Source organism: Scyliorhinus torazame, chromosome 11, assembly GCF_047496885.1.
Source record: "Scyliorhinus torazame isolate Kashiwa2021f chromosome 11, sScyTor2.1, whole genome shotgun sequence".
In the NCBI taxonomy this organism is placed as follows: Eukaryota; Metazoa; Chordata; class Chondrichthyes; order Carcharhiniformes; family Scyliorhinidae; genus Scyliorhinus; species Scyliorhinus torazame.
The window spans coordinates 1,718,926-1,734,832 of NC_092717.1; the positions used below are offsets into that span (position 1 = coordinate 1,718,926).

The 15,907-nt window shown below is 55.0% G+C and overlaps 1 protein-coding gene across 1 annotated transcript in view; it reads right to left on the reverse strand.

Moving 5' to 3' along the window:
- Positions 1 to 8,585, reverse strand: part of LOC140385969 (uncharacterized) — a 72,515-nt gene extending 63,930 nt beyond the window's left edge. The window contains 2 exon segments of the mRNA XM_072468613.1: positions 8,036 to 8,369; positions 8,456 to 8,585. Of these exon segments, the coding sequence (XP_072324714.1) occupies positions 8,036 to 8,369; positions 8,456 to 8,534 (413 nt within the window). The 5' untranslated portion in view covers positions 8,535 to 8,585.
- Between the last annotated feature and the right edge of the window lie 7,322 nt (positions 8,586 to 15,907).

Sequence of the window (15,907 nt, forward strand, 5' to 3'; positions counted from 1 at the left end):
ATTGAGGAGCCGCTCCCCTCAGCGGAGAATCTGCCGGAGATTCCTGGCTCCAGCTGCCACTGGCTGCGCCCAGGGCGGATGATCCTTGCGGGCGGGCCCTGGCTTTGCTGCCGGTACCAATGCACCGTCTCCGGGCTCGGAGCCTCACACTGCATTTTGATTGTTGTAATTTGGGGTTTAGTGATCGATACTGGAAACTGCTTCAAGACCGCTGCAAAATATTCACCTGCAAATGAAACAGAAAAGGCGCATGTTTGTGAGGATGGGAACATTCCCAAACAAAGCGGATCGGGAGCAACTTTCCCGAGGCGGAAGAACCAAAAACCCGCGAACAGAGATTTAAGGAGATTAAACGCAGATTGGGGAGTGGGACGTGCTGAGTTGCTCTTGCAGACAGACAGCATGGAGGTGACGGGCCGAATGGTCTCTGTGCATGTCGCCGTTCTTTGATTGAAAGCGATACTGGTCAAACTAACCGGAGCTCAGGATCAGCACAGCCACCACACGGAGGAACATTGGGCAGCGCTGTTAATGCAGAAGGTCGGAGAGGATATGACTCCAAACTGAAAATGAAAATCGCTTATTGTCACAAGTAGGCTTCAAATGAAGTTACTGTGGAAAGCCCCTAGTCGCCACATTTCCGGCGACTGTTCGGGGAGGCTGTTACGGGAGCCAAGCAGCTGAACGCTCATCTCACCGCCCTTTGTGCCAGAGAGTCAGTACTGAGGGAGTGCGGCACTGTCAGAGGGTCAGTACTGAGGGAGTGCTGCACTGTCAGAGGGTCAGCACTGAGGGAGTGCTGCACTGTCAGAGGGTCAGTACTGAGGGAGTGCTGCACTGTCAGAGGGTCAGTACTGAGGGAGTGCTGCACTGTCAGAGGGTCAGTACTGAGGGAGTGCTGCACTGTCAGAGGGTCAGTACTGAGGGAGTGCTGCACTGTCAGAGGGTCAGTACTGAGGGAGCGCCGCACTGTTAGAGGGTCAGTACTGAGGGAGTGCCGCACTGTCAGAGGGTCAGTCCTGAGGGAGTGCTGCACTGTCAGAGGGTCAGTACTGAGGGAGTCCCGCACTGTCAGAGGGTCAGTACTGAGGGAGTGCTGCACTGTCAGAGGGTCAGTACTGAGGGAGTGCCGCACTGTTAGAGGGTCAGTCCTGAGGGAGTGCTGCACTGTTAGAGGGTCAGTACTGAGGGAGTGCTGCACTGTCAGAGCATCAGTACTGAGGGAGCGCCGCACTGTTAGAGGGTCAGTACTGAGGGAGTGCCGCACTGTTAGAGGGTCAGTCCTGAGGGAGTGCCGCACTGTTAGAGGGTCAGTACTGAGGGAGTGCTGCACTGTCAGAGGGTCAGTACTGAGGGAGTGCCGCACTGTCAGAGGGTCAGTACTGAGGGAGCGCCGCACTGTCAGAGGGTCAGTACTGAGGGAGTGCTGCACTGTCAGAGAGTCAGTACTGAGGGAGTGCTGCACTGTCAGGGTCAGTACTGAGGGAGTGCTGCACTGTCAGAGGCACAGTACTGAGGGGGTGCTGCACTGTCAGAGGGTCAGTACTGAGGGAGTGCCGCACTGTCAGAGGGTCAGTACTGAGGGAGTGCCGCACTGTCAGAGGCACAGTACTGAGGGAGTGCTGCACTGTCACAGAGTCAGTACTGAGGGAGTGTTGCACTGCCAGAGGGTCAGTACTGAGGGTGTGCTGCACTGTCAGAGGGTCAGTACTGAGGGAGTGCTGCACTGTCAGAGGGTCAGTACTGAGGGAGTGCTGCACTGTCAGAGCATCAGTACTGAGAGAGTGCCGCACTGTCAGAGGGTCAGTACTGAGGGAGTGCCGCACTGTCAGAGGGTCAGTACTGAGGGAGTGCCGCACAGTCAGAGGGTCAGTACTGAGGGAGTGCTGCACTGTCAGAGCATCAGTACTGAGAGAGTGCCGCACTGTCAGAGGGTCAGTACTGAGGGAGTGCCGCACTGTCAGAGGGTCAGTACTGAGAGAGTGCCGCACTGTCAGAGGGTCAGTACTGAGGGAGTGCCGCACTGTCAGAGCGTCAGTACTGAGGGAGTGCCGCACTGTCAGAGGGTCAGTACTGAGGGAGTGCCACACTGTCAGAGGGTCAGTACTGAGGGAGTGCCGCACTGTCAGAGGGTCAGTACTGAGAGAGTGCCGCACTGTCAGAGGGTCAGTACTGAGGGAGTGCCGCACTGTCAGAGGGTCAGTACTGAGGGAGTGCCACACTGTCAGAGGGTCAGTACTGACGGACTGCTGCACTGTCAGAGGGTCAGTACTGCGGGGTGCCGCACTGTCAGAGGGTCAGTACTGAGGGAGTGCTGCACTGTCAGAGGGTCAGTACTGAGGGAGTGCTGCACTGTCAGAGGGTCAGTACTGAGGGGTGCCGCACTGTCTGAGGGTCAGTACTGAGGGAGTGCTGCACTGTCAGAGAGTCAGTACTGAGGGAGTGCTGCACTGTCAGGTTCAGTACTGAGGGAGTGCCGCACTGTCAGAGGGTCAGTACTGAGGGAGTGCCGCATTGTCAGAGGGTCAGTACTGAGGGAGTGCTGCACTGTCAGAGGGTCAGTACTGAGGGAGTGCTGCACTGTCAGAGAGTCAGTACTGAGGGAGCGCCGCACTGTCAGGGTCAGTACTGAGGGAGTGCTGCACTGTCAGAGGGTCAGTACTGAGGGAGTGCTGCACTGTCAGGGTCAGTACTGAGGGAGTGCTGCACTGTCAGAGAGTCAGTACTGAGGGAGTGCTGCACTGTCAGGGTCAGTACTGAGGGAGTGCTGCACTGTCAGAAAGTCAGTACTGAGGAGTGCCGCACTGTCAGAGGGTCAGTACTGAGGGAGTGCTGCACTGTCAGAGGGTCAGTACTGAGGAAATGCTGCACTGTCAGAGGGTCAGTACTGAGGGAGTGCTGCACTGTCAGAGGGTCAGTACTGAGGGAGTGCCGCACTGTCAGAGGCACAGTACTGAGGGAGTGCTGCACTGTCACAGAGTCAGTACTGAGGGAGTGTTGCACTGCCAGAGGGTCAGTACTGAGGGTGTGCTGCACTGTCAGAGGGTCAGTACTGAGGGAGTGCTGCACTGTCAGAGGGTCAGTACTGAGGGAGTGCTGCACTGTCAGAGCATCAGTACTGAGAGAGTGCCGCACTGTCAGAGGGTCAGTACTGAGGGAGTGCCGCACTGTCAGAGGGTCAGTACTGAGGGAGTGCCGCACAGTCAGAGGGTCAGTACTGAGGGAGTGCTGCACTGTCAGAGCATCAGTACTGAGAGAGTGCCGCACTGTCAGAGGGTCAGTACTGAGGGAGTGCCGCACTGTCAGAGGGTCAGTACTGAGAGAGTGCCGCACTGTCAGAGGGTCAGTACTGAGGGAGTGCCGCACTGTCAGAGCGTCAGTACTGAGGGAGTGCCGCACTGTCAGAGGGTCAGTACTGAGGGAGTGCCACACTGTCAGAGGGTCAGTACTGAGGGAGTGCCGCACTGTCAGAGGGTCAGTACTGAGAGAGTGCCGCACTGTCAGAGGGTCAGTACTGAGGGAGTGCCGCACTGTCAGAGGGTCAGTACTGAGGGAGTGCCACACTGTCAGAGGGTCAGTACTGACGGACTGCTGCACTGTCAGAGGGTCAGTACTGCGGGGTGCCGCACTGTCAGAGGGTCAGTACTGAGGGAGTGCTGCACTGTCAGAGGGTCAGTACTGAGGGAGTGCTGCACTGTCAGAGGGTCAGTACTGAGGGGTGCCGCACTGTCTGAGGGTCAGTACTGAGGGAGTGCTGCACTGTCAGAGAGTCAGTACTGAGGGAGTGCTGCACTGTCAGGTTCAGTACTGAGGGAGTGCCGCACTGTCAGAGGGTCAGTACTGAGGGAGTGCCGCATTGTCAGAGGGTCAGTACTGAGGGAGTGCTGCACTGTCAGAGGGTCAGTACTGAGGGAGTGCTGCACTGTCAGAGAGTCAGTACTGAGGGAGCGCCGCACTGTCAGGGTCAGTACTGAGGGAGTGCTGCACTGTCAGAGGGTCAGTACTGAGGGAGTGCTGCACTGTCAGGGTCAGTACTGAGGGAGTGCTGCACTGTCAGAGAGTCAGTACTGAGGGAGTGCTGCACTGTCAGGGTCAGTACTGAGGGAGTGCTGCACTGTCAGAAAGTCAGTACTGAGGAGTGCCGCACTGTCAGAGGGTCAGTACTGAGGGAGTGCTGCACTGTCAGAGGGTCAGTACTGAGGAAATGCTGCACTGTCAGAGGGTCAGTACTGAGGGAGTGCTGCACTGTCAGAGAGTCAGTACTGAGGGGTGCCGCACTGTCAGAGGGTCAGTACTGAGGGAGTGCTGCACTGTCAGAGGGTCAGTACTGAGGGAGTGCCGCACTGTCAGAGGGTCAGTACTGAGGGAGTGCTGCACTGTCAGAGGGTCAGTACTGAGGGAGTGCCGCACTGTCAGAGGGTCAGTACTGAGGGAGTGCCGCACTGTCAGAGGGTCAGTACTGAGGGAGTGCCGCACTGTCAGAGGGTCAGTACTGAGGGAGTGCTGCACTGTCAGAGGGTCAGTACTGAGGGAGTGCCGCACTGTCAGAGGGTCAGTACTGAGGGAGTGCCGCACTGTCAGAGGGTCAGTACTGAGGGAGTGCTGCACTGTCAGGGGGTCAGTACTGAGGAAATGCTGCACTGTCAGAGGGTCAGTACTGAGGGAGTGCTGCACTGTCAGAGAGTCAGTACTGAGGGAGTGCTGCACTGTCAGGGTCAGTACTGAGGGAGTGCTGCACTGTCAGAAAGTCAGTACTGAGGAGTGCCGCACTGTCAGAGGGTCAGTACTGAGGGAGTGCTGCACTGTCAGAGGGTCAGTACTGAGGAAATGCTGCACTGTCAGAGGGTCAGTACTGAGGGAGTGCTGCACTGTCAGAGAGTCAGTACTGAGGGGTGCCGCACTGTCAGAGGGTCAGTACTGAGGGAGTGCTGCACTGTCAGAGGGTCAGTACTGAGGGAGTGCCGCACTGTCAGAGGGTCAGTACTGAGGGAGTGCTGCACTGTCAGAGGGTCAGTACTGAGGGAGTGCCGCACTGTCAGAGGGTCAGTACTGAGGGAGTGCCGCACTGTCAGAGGGTCAGTACTGAGGGAGTGCCGCACTGTCAGAGGGTCAGTACTGAGGGAGTGCTGCACTGTCAGAGGGTCAGTACTGAGGGAGTGCCGCACTGTCAGAGGGTCAGTACTGAGGGAGTGCCGCACTGTCAGAGGGTCAGTACTGAGGGAGTGCTGCACTGTCAGGGGGTCAGTACTGAGGAAATGCTGCACTGTCAGAGGGTCAGTACTGAGGGAGTGCTGCACTGTCAGAGAGTCAGTACTGAGGGGTGCCGCACTGTCAGAGGGTCAGTACTGAGGGAGTGCTGCACTGTCAGAGGGTCAGTACTGAGGGAGTGCTGCACTGTCAGAAAGTCAGTACTGAGGAGTGCCGCACTGTCAGAGGGTCAGTACTGAGGGAGTGCTGCACTGTCAGAGGGTCAGTACTGAGGAAATGCTGCACTGTCAGAGGGTCAGTACTGAGGGAGTGCTGCACTGTCAGAGAGTCAGTACTGAGGGGTGCCGCACTGTCAGAGGGTCAGTACTGAGGGAGTGCTGCACTGTCAGAGGGTCAGTACTGAGGGAGTGCCGCACTGTCAGAGGGTCAGTACTGAGGGAGTGCCGCACTGTCAGAGGGTCAGTACTGAGGGAGTGCTGCACTGTCAGAGGGTCAGTACTGAGGAAATGCTGCACTGTCAGAGGGTCAGTACTGAGGGAGTGCTGCACTGTCAGAGAGTCAGTACTGAGGGGTGCCGCACTGTCAGAGGGTCAGTACTGAGGGAGTGCTGCACTGTCAGTGGGTCAGTACTGAGGGAGTGCCGCACTGTCAGAGGGTCAGTACTGAGGGAGTGCTGCACTGTCAGAGGGTCAGTACTGAGGGAGTGCCGCACTGTCAGAGGGTCAGTACTGAGGGAGTGCCGCACTGTCAGAGGGTCAGTACTGAGGAAGTGCTGCACTATCAGAGGGTCAGTACTGAGGGAGTGCCGCACTGTCAGAGGGTCAGTACTGAGGGAGTGCTGCACTGTCAGAGGGTCAGTACTGAGGGAGTGCCGCACTGTCAGAGGGTCAGTACTGAGGGAGTGCCGCACTGTCAGAGGGTCAGTACTGAGGAAGTGCTGCACTATCAGAGGGTCAGTACTGAGGGAGCGCCGCACTGTCAGCGGGTCAGTACTGAGGGAGTGCCGCACTGTCACAAGGTCAGTACTGAGGGGGTGCTGCACTGTCAGAGGGTCAGTACTGAGGGAGTGCCGCACTGTCAGAGTTTCCTCTTTCTGGCGGCAAGTGTGTGTGTGGGGGGGGGGGGGGGGGGGGGGGAGTGGGAGGGTGGTGTGGGGAAAGGGTGTGTAGGGGGGATGGGGAGGGTGTGTGGGGAGGGGGTGTGTGTGTGTGTGTGAGGAGGGGTTGGGTGTGTGTGGAGAGGGGGATGCTGTGTGGGGGGGGTGAGGTGAAGGAGGGTCTGTGATTCGGGAAGGGGAGGGTGTGTGGGGGAAGGGTGTGTGGGGGAAGGGTGTGTGGGGGAAAGTGGAGGGTGTGTGGGGGAGGGGGAGGTTGTGTGGGAGGGAGGGTGTGTGGGGAGGGGAGTGTGTGTGGGGGGAGGGGAGTGTGTGTGGGGAGGGGAGTGTGTGTGGAGGGAGGGGAGTGTGTGTGGGGGGAGGGGTGTGTGTGTGTGTGTGGGGAGTGTGTGGGGGAGTGTGTGGGGGGAGTGTGTGCAGGGGGGAGTGTGTGCGGGGGGAAGGGGTGGGTGTGCAGGGAGGGGGAGGGTGTGCAGTGAGGGGGAGGGTGTGCGGGGGGAGGGGGAGGGTGTTTGGGGAGGGGGAGGGTGTGTGGGGGGACGGGAGGGTGTGTGGGGAGGGGGAGCCAGGTGTGTGGGAGGGTGTGTGTGGGGAGGGAGAGGGTGTGTGTGGGGAGAGGGAGGGTGTGTGGGGAGGGGGAGGTTGTGTGGGGGGAGGTTGTGTGGGGGGAGGGGAGGGTGTGTGTGTGGGGAGGGGAGGGTGCATGTGGGGGAGGGAGTGTGTGGGGGAGAGTGTGTGTGTGTGGAGGGGGAGAGTGCGTGTGTGGCGAGGGGGAGGGTGCGCGTGGGGGAGGGTGCGTGTGTGGGGAGGGAGTGTGTGGGGGAGAGTGTGTGTGTGTGGAGGGGGAGAGTGCGTGTGTGGGGAGGGGGAGGGTGCGTGTGTGGGAAGAGGAGGAGGTGTGGGGAGGGAGAGGGTGTGTGGGGGGAAGGGGGAGGCTGTGTGGGGTGGGGGAGGGTGTGTGTGGGGAGGGTATGAGTTGTGTGTGGGGGGAGTTGGAGGCTGTGTGGGGGAGCGTGTGTGTGGGGGAGGGGGAAGTTTAGCACAACCTCTCTCTTTTAATCCACCTCCCAGTTTAGTAAAGCCCAGGATGAGATTGAATGGGAAGTTTATGGGCGCTGGTGATTTTGCTGCGGTCAGGTCACTCAGTGTGAAACATTCCCCCTGTGGTAAACACCACTGGTAACACATTGCATGTATTACGGTACTGCCCGTGTATTACGGTACTGCCCGTGTATTACGGTACTGCCCGTGTATTACGGTACTGCCCGTGTATTACAGGTACCACAGTCAATCCCAGCCTGCTGGCTCCTCCCAGCAGGCGGTGTATAAAAGTGTATGATCTCCTGCACTGCTCCCATTCTGGTTCCAGCTGCAGGAGGCACAACATCTTGTGCAATAAAGCCTCGATTGTTTCACCATTCTGGGCTGGTGGTAATTGACGGTACATCGCCCCCAGGGCTGGCTGACATTGCGCTGCCTGTCCATGTCGTGCAAGTGGCTCTGCCTTCAATGTAACATTGGCACCGCAGCTGTGGAGCCCTGACTGGGTCACAGCTCACTGATTTAGATCAAGATTCAGGAGAAGCAAATGGTTGACAAGGACGGAGGCTTCGCTCAGTCACACGGGGAAGGTGCCTGGCTGGGGATGGGGCAGCTGTGCTGTGCGCGCTGCTTTGCGGGGGTAGGGGAGGAGTTCAGGGTTTTTGTACACACTCTGTGTTTGGGGCTGGCACTGTGGATCTCCAGTAGGCACAGTAATAAGAGGCCGCATCCTCCGCAGTTATTTTGTCGACTGTGAGATAGAATTCGTTGCTTTTACTCGAGCTTCCGGCTTTAAACAATTCACCAAATCCCGGGTCTCGGACAGTGCTGCCCCCAAAATAGAGAATCCTGGTGGGCGCCTGGCCCGCTTTCTGCCGGTACCAGTGCAGAGGATAACTGCTGCTAACCGTAGCACCTTGTACTTGACAATAGAATCGACCGGTTTTCCTCAGAGATTTGGTAACGGATGGGTTAACTTGTTTCAATTCTTGAGCAAAATATCCGCCTGGAAAAGAATGTAGACAATTCTAAATGAAGAGAGTGAGAGGTGAGACTGAATAAGCAATGTGATTAACACCAGGAGGGACATACAGGGCAGGATGCACAGGACAATCAGCCAGTAACCCCGAGACATCACTGCGCTCCGAGACATCACTGCGCCCGGGGACATCACTGCGCTCCGAGACACCACTGCGCCCGGACAACAGGATCACTCAGACAGCAGCTTCCAAACTCGGGGGAAAGATTCAGCTCCCTCTGAGCAAACACTCAGACATTGGTGTGGGTGTTAAACACGTCCCCCCCACCCAGGGGCCGGGGGCGGGACCTCAGCTCAGCCGCCTCTCAGGCAGAAAGAGTTTGACATCCGGAGCTTCCCAATCACTGCGCGGAATTGGAGATGTCACAAGATTGTCGGCAAGTCCCGGGGGGACCAAAGGCCAGGTTAATGGAGCGAGGAGAGGCTAGGATGTGAAGTTGTCCAAATCCATGTTAAATGCGGAAGGCTGTAAAGTGGCTAATTGAGAATCGATCATTTGGAGGATTGTGTGAGTTTTGTTCCCGGGGCAGTGACGCTGTGAATTGTCAGGTGTACAGGGACCTTTCTGTCTTCAATTCCGGCTCTCATTCGGGTAGGAAAGTGAATGATCTGATTAACCAGGAACCTTTCTTGTGGATGGCAGGAAGAGGCCATTCGGCCCCTCGGGGCTGTTCTGTGTTTCAGTCTGATAGGGGCAGGTTTGAAAGTCACCTCCGTTATCCATGTCCTTTAATATTTCACACTGACACAGGAATCTCTATCTGAGGCTTGTCGGTGCCATCCGGTTCTGAACCCCAGCTCACCATGTGCAGCAATGATTCCTGAATTCGCGCCTCTGTCCAGCTGTAACTCCACCACAGGACATCGCCTCCTGTATCTGACCTCTCCCATCCCTCAATCATTCTCAACACCTCCACTAGATTATTCCCACTCTGCTCCACTCGGTGTGAGCCAGGTTTGTGGAACTGGATGAAAGTAACATTGTGAACACTAAACACTGGTTTAAGCCCATCCCCCTGACACTTTCTGTTCGCTTTGGGCTGTTCCGAGGCTCTTTGGGACGGGTTACTCCAGTAAAGAAGCTGTTTGAATGTAAGTTGTGTGTGTGTGACAGGAGAGGGACGCCGGGGTTTTTGTAAAGGCTTTCTGTTTCTGTTCAACACTGTGCTTCCCAATATGCGCAATAATAAGTGGCAGCGTCCTCCTGCGCGATGGTTTTGATTATCAAAGTGCACAACTTGTCCTCCCGATCTGCTGAGAATTTGCTGCCAAATTCCGGATCCCGAATCACGCTGGAGCCAGAATAGAGAATTCTCGAAGGCGCCTGGCCCGGCTTCTGTTGGTACCAATGGATCACGGTGCTCCGGCCCTGCCCCGCACACTTAAACCGCACAGTTTTGTCGATTCTGCCAAGATATGAGATTGGAGTTTGGGTCAAAGCCAACCCCCCACCTGGAAACAAATGCACAAAAATTATCTCATTTGAAAAAGTTGAAGATTATTGGACAGAATCTAAATAAATAGAAGTACATACAGGGTAAAAACAGCGTGACAATAATCCAGAACATCTCGCAGTGACCGACTCGCTCGGGGACTCGGCGATTACTCAAGTTTGTAAATATAAAGCATTCCAGACTCTCCGCCCCAACCGCCAATTTCCTGGCTCCGCATAAAACCCGCCCAGTTTGCAGCCTCTTTGTAAAATGTGAAAGGGTCACTCGCCACAATCGCGCAAAGTGCCCACTCAAAATTCAATTCAGGATTTAACTTGAAAATGAGAAATGAAGGGTTCCCAGTTGAAGAGTAAGAGAAGATTGAGGCGGGCGGGTGATGTACACCGGTTTCCGAAAGACATTTGATAGAGTGGCGCACAACAGGCTTGTCAGCAAAGTTCAATAAAGAGGCGGTGCCTACATAGATTTGCAGTTTTAATGTAAACCCACTTGTGACAGTAATAAAGATTATTATTATTACATTTCTGTCCTCGGCCTGTGATGTTCCGGTGAAGCTCAACACAATCTCAGGGAACAACTCGTCATCTTCCGAGGAGGCACATTCCAGCCTCTGGACTCAACATTGAGTTCAAAAACCTCACACCCCCAACTTTGGCTCCCATTTTGATTTGTTTTGCCATGTGCCAGTCTGAATCTTGTTTTTATTGTTTTGCTTTTGGACACAGTTGTTCACCATTCACACTCTGCACAAATATTTCATTCTTTACTACTAACATTTTTGTCTTTTGTTCCGTGTCTTCTTTGTCATGTCATTTCTCTCGGCCTGGACCCTCCACCGGTCTCTTTCTCTTGTTCTTCCTCCCCTCCCTTCCCCCCTTTCTCCCCTCCCTCCCCACCCCTCCTCCCTCCTCTCCATCCTTTCCCCAACCCCCTCCCTCCCCCCCTCTGTGCACAATAGTCTGTCTCACCAAGGCTCTGTACAATTTTTATTTTTATTTTTAGAGTACCCAATTCATTTTTTCCAATTAAGGGGCAATTTATCGTGGTCAATCCGCCTACCCTGCACATCTTTGGGTTGTGGGGGTGAAACCCACGCAGACATGGGAAGAATGTGCAAACTCCACAAGGACAGTGACCCAGAGCCGGGATCGAACCTGGGACCTTGGCGTCGTGAGGCAGCAGTGCTAACCGCTGCACCGCCGTGCTGCCCCAAGGCTCTGTACAATTGCAGCAAGAAATCTTTACTCCTGAACTCAACCCTCTTGTGGCTAAGGCCAACATTCCATTTGCCTTCACAATTCTTTACCTGCAGACTAACTTTTCCTGGCTCATGTAGCAAGCCACCCAGGTGCCTCTGTGCCTCCGAGTTCTGCAATCTCTCCATTTAAATAATTTCCTGCTTTTCTATTCTTCCTCCCAAAGTGGACAAGTCCGCATTTTCCCACATTTTACTCCATCCCAGATCTTTGCCTGTTGTATTATTGCACTGAGCCACTAACGGTGCAGGAAAGTAGGTTGGGAATTTGGCGAAATCTTGGAGGATTTTGTAGAGAGTGGAACCAAGGAGAGATTCAAAGATGAAAATGGTGGAACTTGTAATGACTTGTGGGCAGAAGCAGAGTTCTTGACAAACTGGAGACGGTGGAAGGCGAGAGGCGATTAACTGGACAAAGAACATTTAGAGAAGCGTCAAAAACACGTGTTTACGTGTCAGGTGCCCAGTGTGACTAAATTCCACCCATTCATTTGGCGATGAACATTTTTCATTTGTATCCAGACGGTGATGCTGGTACAAATCACACAGCGATCTGCAGTGACCTGATCGATTAAGGTCAAAATCAGAGATTGTATTAATATCGGGAAGTGTGATTTGTCAGTAATTAAGACTCGGCACTGTTTTATTCTGAGTTAGTTGTAATAAAAAGTGAATAATTGCTGCATTAATTCCATTCGTTATGCCGAGGTCGATACATTCGGGTTTATCATTATCCCCCCCCCCCCCGGTCTTCACTTAATGGTTTGATTGAGTTTAAATTTTGACTTTCGCTGTTTAAACCCAGTTCGAAAGAGCAAATACCAAAAAAGTCATATTTTTGTCTCTAACATGAACAGCTGCCAATCTTTGTATGAAAGCCGAGGTTTGTGGAGGAAGCCCGGAGCTGCTGTGAGCTGAACTTTCCCCACAACCCTTTGTATCCTGGTGTTTGGGAATGTTCCATGTCAGGGAAAGGATTGGAGAACTCACATACTGATTGGCTGCGGGTTTAACCTGGAATTGCCCAGTTAGATTGTAAACGGAGCTCTGTGATTTGGGGAATGTCCCCAGGCAGTGTATTTGTAGGGGCTCCTCGCTGCCCCCTCTCATTGTGCTCTTCCACAAGGCGCAGTAATAAACTCCCGCGTCGCTCTCCACGATCTTTCCTATGTCCAGTCTGCTTGTCTTGTCTTGTTCCACGTTTTCGGCGGTGAATCTAGCCGCGAAACCATCGTCGTAAACGGGGCCATTGCCTGTCAGGTAGAGAACGCGATGGAAGCCCCGGCTCGGGGTGTTTCGGTACCAGTGAATGGTGGAGCTTGAGAAAGCCGCAGATTGGAACACACATCGAAAACGGGCAGCTTTACCCAGAGCCCTGCTTGTGGACAACTTGAGTTGAGTCAAGGATTGAGCTAAACACCCACCTGTTGGAAAAAAACATGAATGTTACTGCAGATGGTCAGAGGATATGTTAAATTTAAAATGGACCAAAGCCAAAATACCCACAGGGGAAGCATGCCACAAAGATGACCACTACAGGCAGCTCCATCTCTGCAATTCCTCTGTCTGCTTTTGAGGATCTGATGATGAAATAACTGTTTAGCGGAAATGACGCGAATGATCTCCTCCCGAGTGAGTTCAGGATGATCCGATTGGTAACCGGTAGGAAGATTCTCTGAAGTGTTGGCTGCTTCATGGATGTCCCCGCGCGTTTCTAACTAATAGCCCTTCGCCAGGGACTAATTGGGATGTGCAGAGACCTCTCCGTGATCTGCACGTCCCGGGTTTAAGAATCATTGTTTTATTTTCCATTCTCTTATTAGAGCAAAATTGGAAGGAACTGACCCTGGAGTTGGTTTTGCAAAGTGATTATTTACATCCCTTCCTCCCAACTCCTCACCTGCTTTTATTTTTCCTTTTTTATTTCATATTTTTGTAAAACAAGCTCGCTGGTTTGAGGTGAAACTTAAAAAAACATCTGAACTAGTAAATGTTGATGCTTAAAGTTCTGAAAATGTTCCCCCACAGAAAACAACCCGGTGTGTTGAGCAGTGTCTGACCCTGGGTGTCTGGGAAGTGTCTGACCCTGGGTGTCTGGGATTGTCTGACCCTGGGTGTCTGGGACTGTCTGACCCTGGGTGTCTGTGACTATCTGACCCTGGGTGTCTGGGAAGTGTCTGACCCTGGGTGTCTGGGATTGTCTGACCCTGGGTGTCTGGGAAGTGTCTGACCCTGGGTGTCTGGGATTGTCTGACCCTGGGTGTCTGGGAAGTGTCTGACCCTGGGTGTCTGGGATTGTCTGACCCTGGGTGTCTGGGACTGTCTGACCCTGGGTGTCTGGGACTGTCTGACCCTGGGTGTCTGGGAAGTGTCTGACCCTGGGTGTCTGGGATTGTCTGACCCTGGGTGTCTGGGAAGTGTCTGACCCTGGGTGTCTGGGATTGTCTGACCCTGGGTGTCTGGGACTGTCTGACCCTGGGTGTCTGTGACTATCTGACCCTGGGTGTCTGGGATTGTCTGACCCTGGGTGTCTGGGACTGTCTGACCCTGGGTGCCTGTGACTATCTGACCCTGGGTGTCTGGGATTGTCTGACCCTGGGTGTCTGGGAAGTGTCTGACCCTGGGTGTCTGGGATTGTCTGACCCTGGGTGTCTGGGATTGTCTGACCCTGGGTGTCTGGGAAGTGTCTGACCCTAGGTGTCTGGGATTGTCTGACCCTGGGTGTGTTGGGAAGTGTCTGACCCTGGGTGTCTGGGAAGTGTCTGACCCTGGGTGTCTGGGATTGTCTGACCCTGGGTGTCTGGGATTGTCTGACCCTGGGTGTGTTGGGAAGTGTCTGACCCGGGTGTCTGGGATTGTCTGACCCTGGGTGTCTGGGATTGTCTGACCCTGGGTGTCTGGGATTGTCTGACCCTGGGTGTGTTGGGAAGTGTCTGACCCTGGGTGTCTGGGAAGTGTCTGACCCTAGGTGTCTGGGATTGTCTGACCTTGGGTGTCTGGGAAGTGTCTGACCCTGGGTGTCTGGGATTGTCTGACCCTGGATGTCTGGGATTGTCTGACCCTGGGTGTGTTGGGAAGTGTCTGACCCTGGGTGTCTGTGACTATCTGACCCTGGGTGTCAGGGATTGTCTGACCCTGGGTGTCTGGGAAGTGTCTGACCCTGGGTGTCTGGGATTGACTGACCCTGGGTGTCAGGGATTGTCTGACCCTGGGTGTCTGGGAAGTGTCTGACCCTGGGTGTCTGAGATTGACTGACCCTGGGTGTCTGGGATTGTCTGACCCTGGGTGTCTGGGATGGTCTGCCCCTGGGTGTCTGGATGGTCTGACCCTGGGTGTCTGGGATTGTCTGACCCTGTGTGCCTGGGATTGTCTGACCCTGGGTGTCTGGGATTGACTGACCCTGGGTGTCTGGGATTGTCTGACCCTGGGTATCTGGGAAGTGTCTGACCCTGGGTGTCTGGGAAGTGTCTGACCCTGGGTGTCTGGGATTGACTGACCCTGGGTGTCTGGGATTGTCTGACCCTGGGTATCTGGGAAGTGTCTGACCCTGGGTGTCTGGGAAGTGTCTGACCCTGGGTGTCTGGGAAGTGTCTGACCCTGGGTGTCTGGGATTGTCTGACCCTGGGTGTCTGGGATGGTCTGCCCCTGGGTGTCTGGATGGTCTGACCCTGGGTGTCTGGGAAGTGTCTGACCCTGGGTGTCTGGGATTGTCTGACCCTGGGTGTCTGTGACTATCTGACCCTGGGTGTCTGTGACTATCTGACCCTGGGTGTCTGGGATTGTCTGACCCTGGGTGTCTGGGATTGTCTGACCCTGGGTGTCTGGGAAGTGTCTGGCCCTGGGTGTCTGGGATTGTCTGTCCCTGGGTGTCTGGGAAGTGTCTGACCCTGGGTGTCTGGGATTGTCTGACCCTGGGTGTCTGGGATTGTCTGACCCTGGGTGTGTTGGGAAGTGTCTGACCCTGGGTGTCTGGGACTGTCTGATCCTGGGAGTCTGGGAAGTGTCTGACCCTGGGTGTCTGGGAAGTGTCTGACCCTGGGTGTCTGGGATTGTCTGACCCTGGGTGTCTGGGATTGTCTGACCCTGGGTGTCTTGGATTGTCTGACCCTGGGTGTCTGGGAAGTGTCTGACCCTGGGTGTCTGGGATTGTCTGACCCTGGGTATCTGGGAAGTGTCTGACCCTGGGTGTCTGGTATCGTCTGACCCGGGTGTCTGGGATTGTCTGACCCTGTGTGCCTGGGATTGTCTGACCCTGGGTGTCTGGGATTGTCTGACCCTGGGTGTCTGGGATTGTCTGACCCTGGGTGTGTTGGGAAGTGTCTGACCCTGGGTGTCTGGGAAGTGTCTGATCCTGGGTGTCTGGGAAGTGTCTGACCCTGGGTGCCTGGGATTGTCTGACCCTGGGTGTCTGGGATTGTCTGACCCTGGGTGTCTGGGATTGTCTGACCCTGGGTGTGTTGGGAAGTGTCTGACCCTGGGTGTCTGGGACTGTCTGATCCTGGGAGTCTGGGAAGTGTCTGACCCTGGGTGTCTGGGATTGTCTGACCCTGGGTGTGTTGGGAAGTGTCTGACCCTGGGTGTCTGGGACTGTCTGATCCTGGGAGTCTGGGAAGTGTCTGACCCTGGGTGTCTGGGAAGTGTCTGACCCTGGGTGTCTGGGATTGTCTGACCCTGGGTATCTGGGAAGTGTCTGACCCTGGGTGTCTGGGATTGTCTGACCCTGGGTGTCTTGGATTGTCTGACCCTGGGTGTCTGGGAAGTGTCTGACCCTGGGTGTCTGGGATTGTCTGACCCTG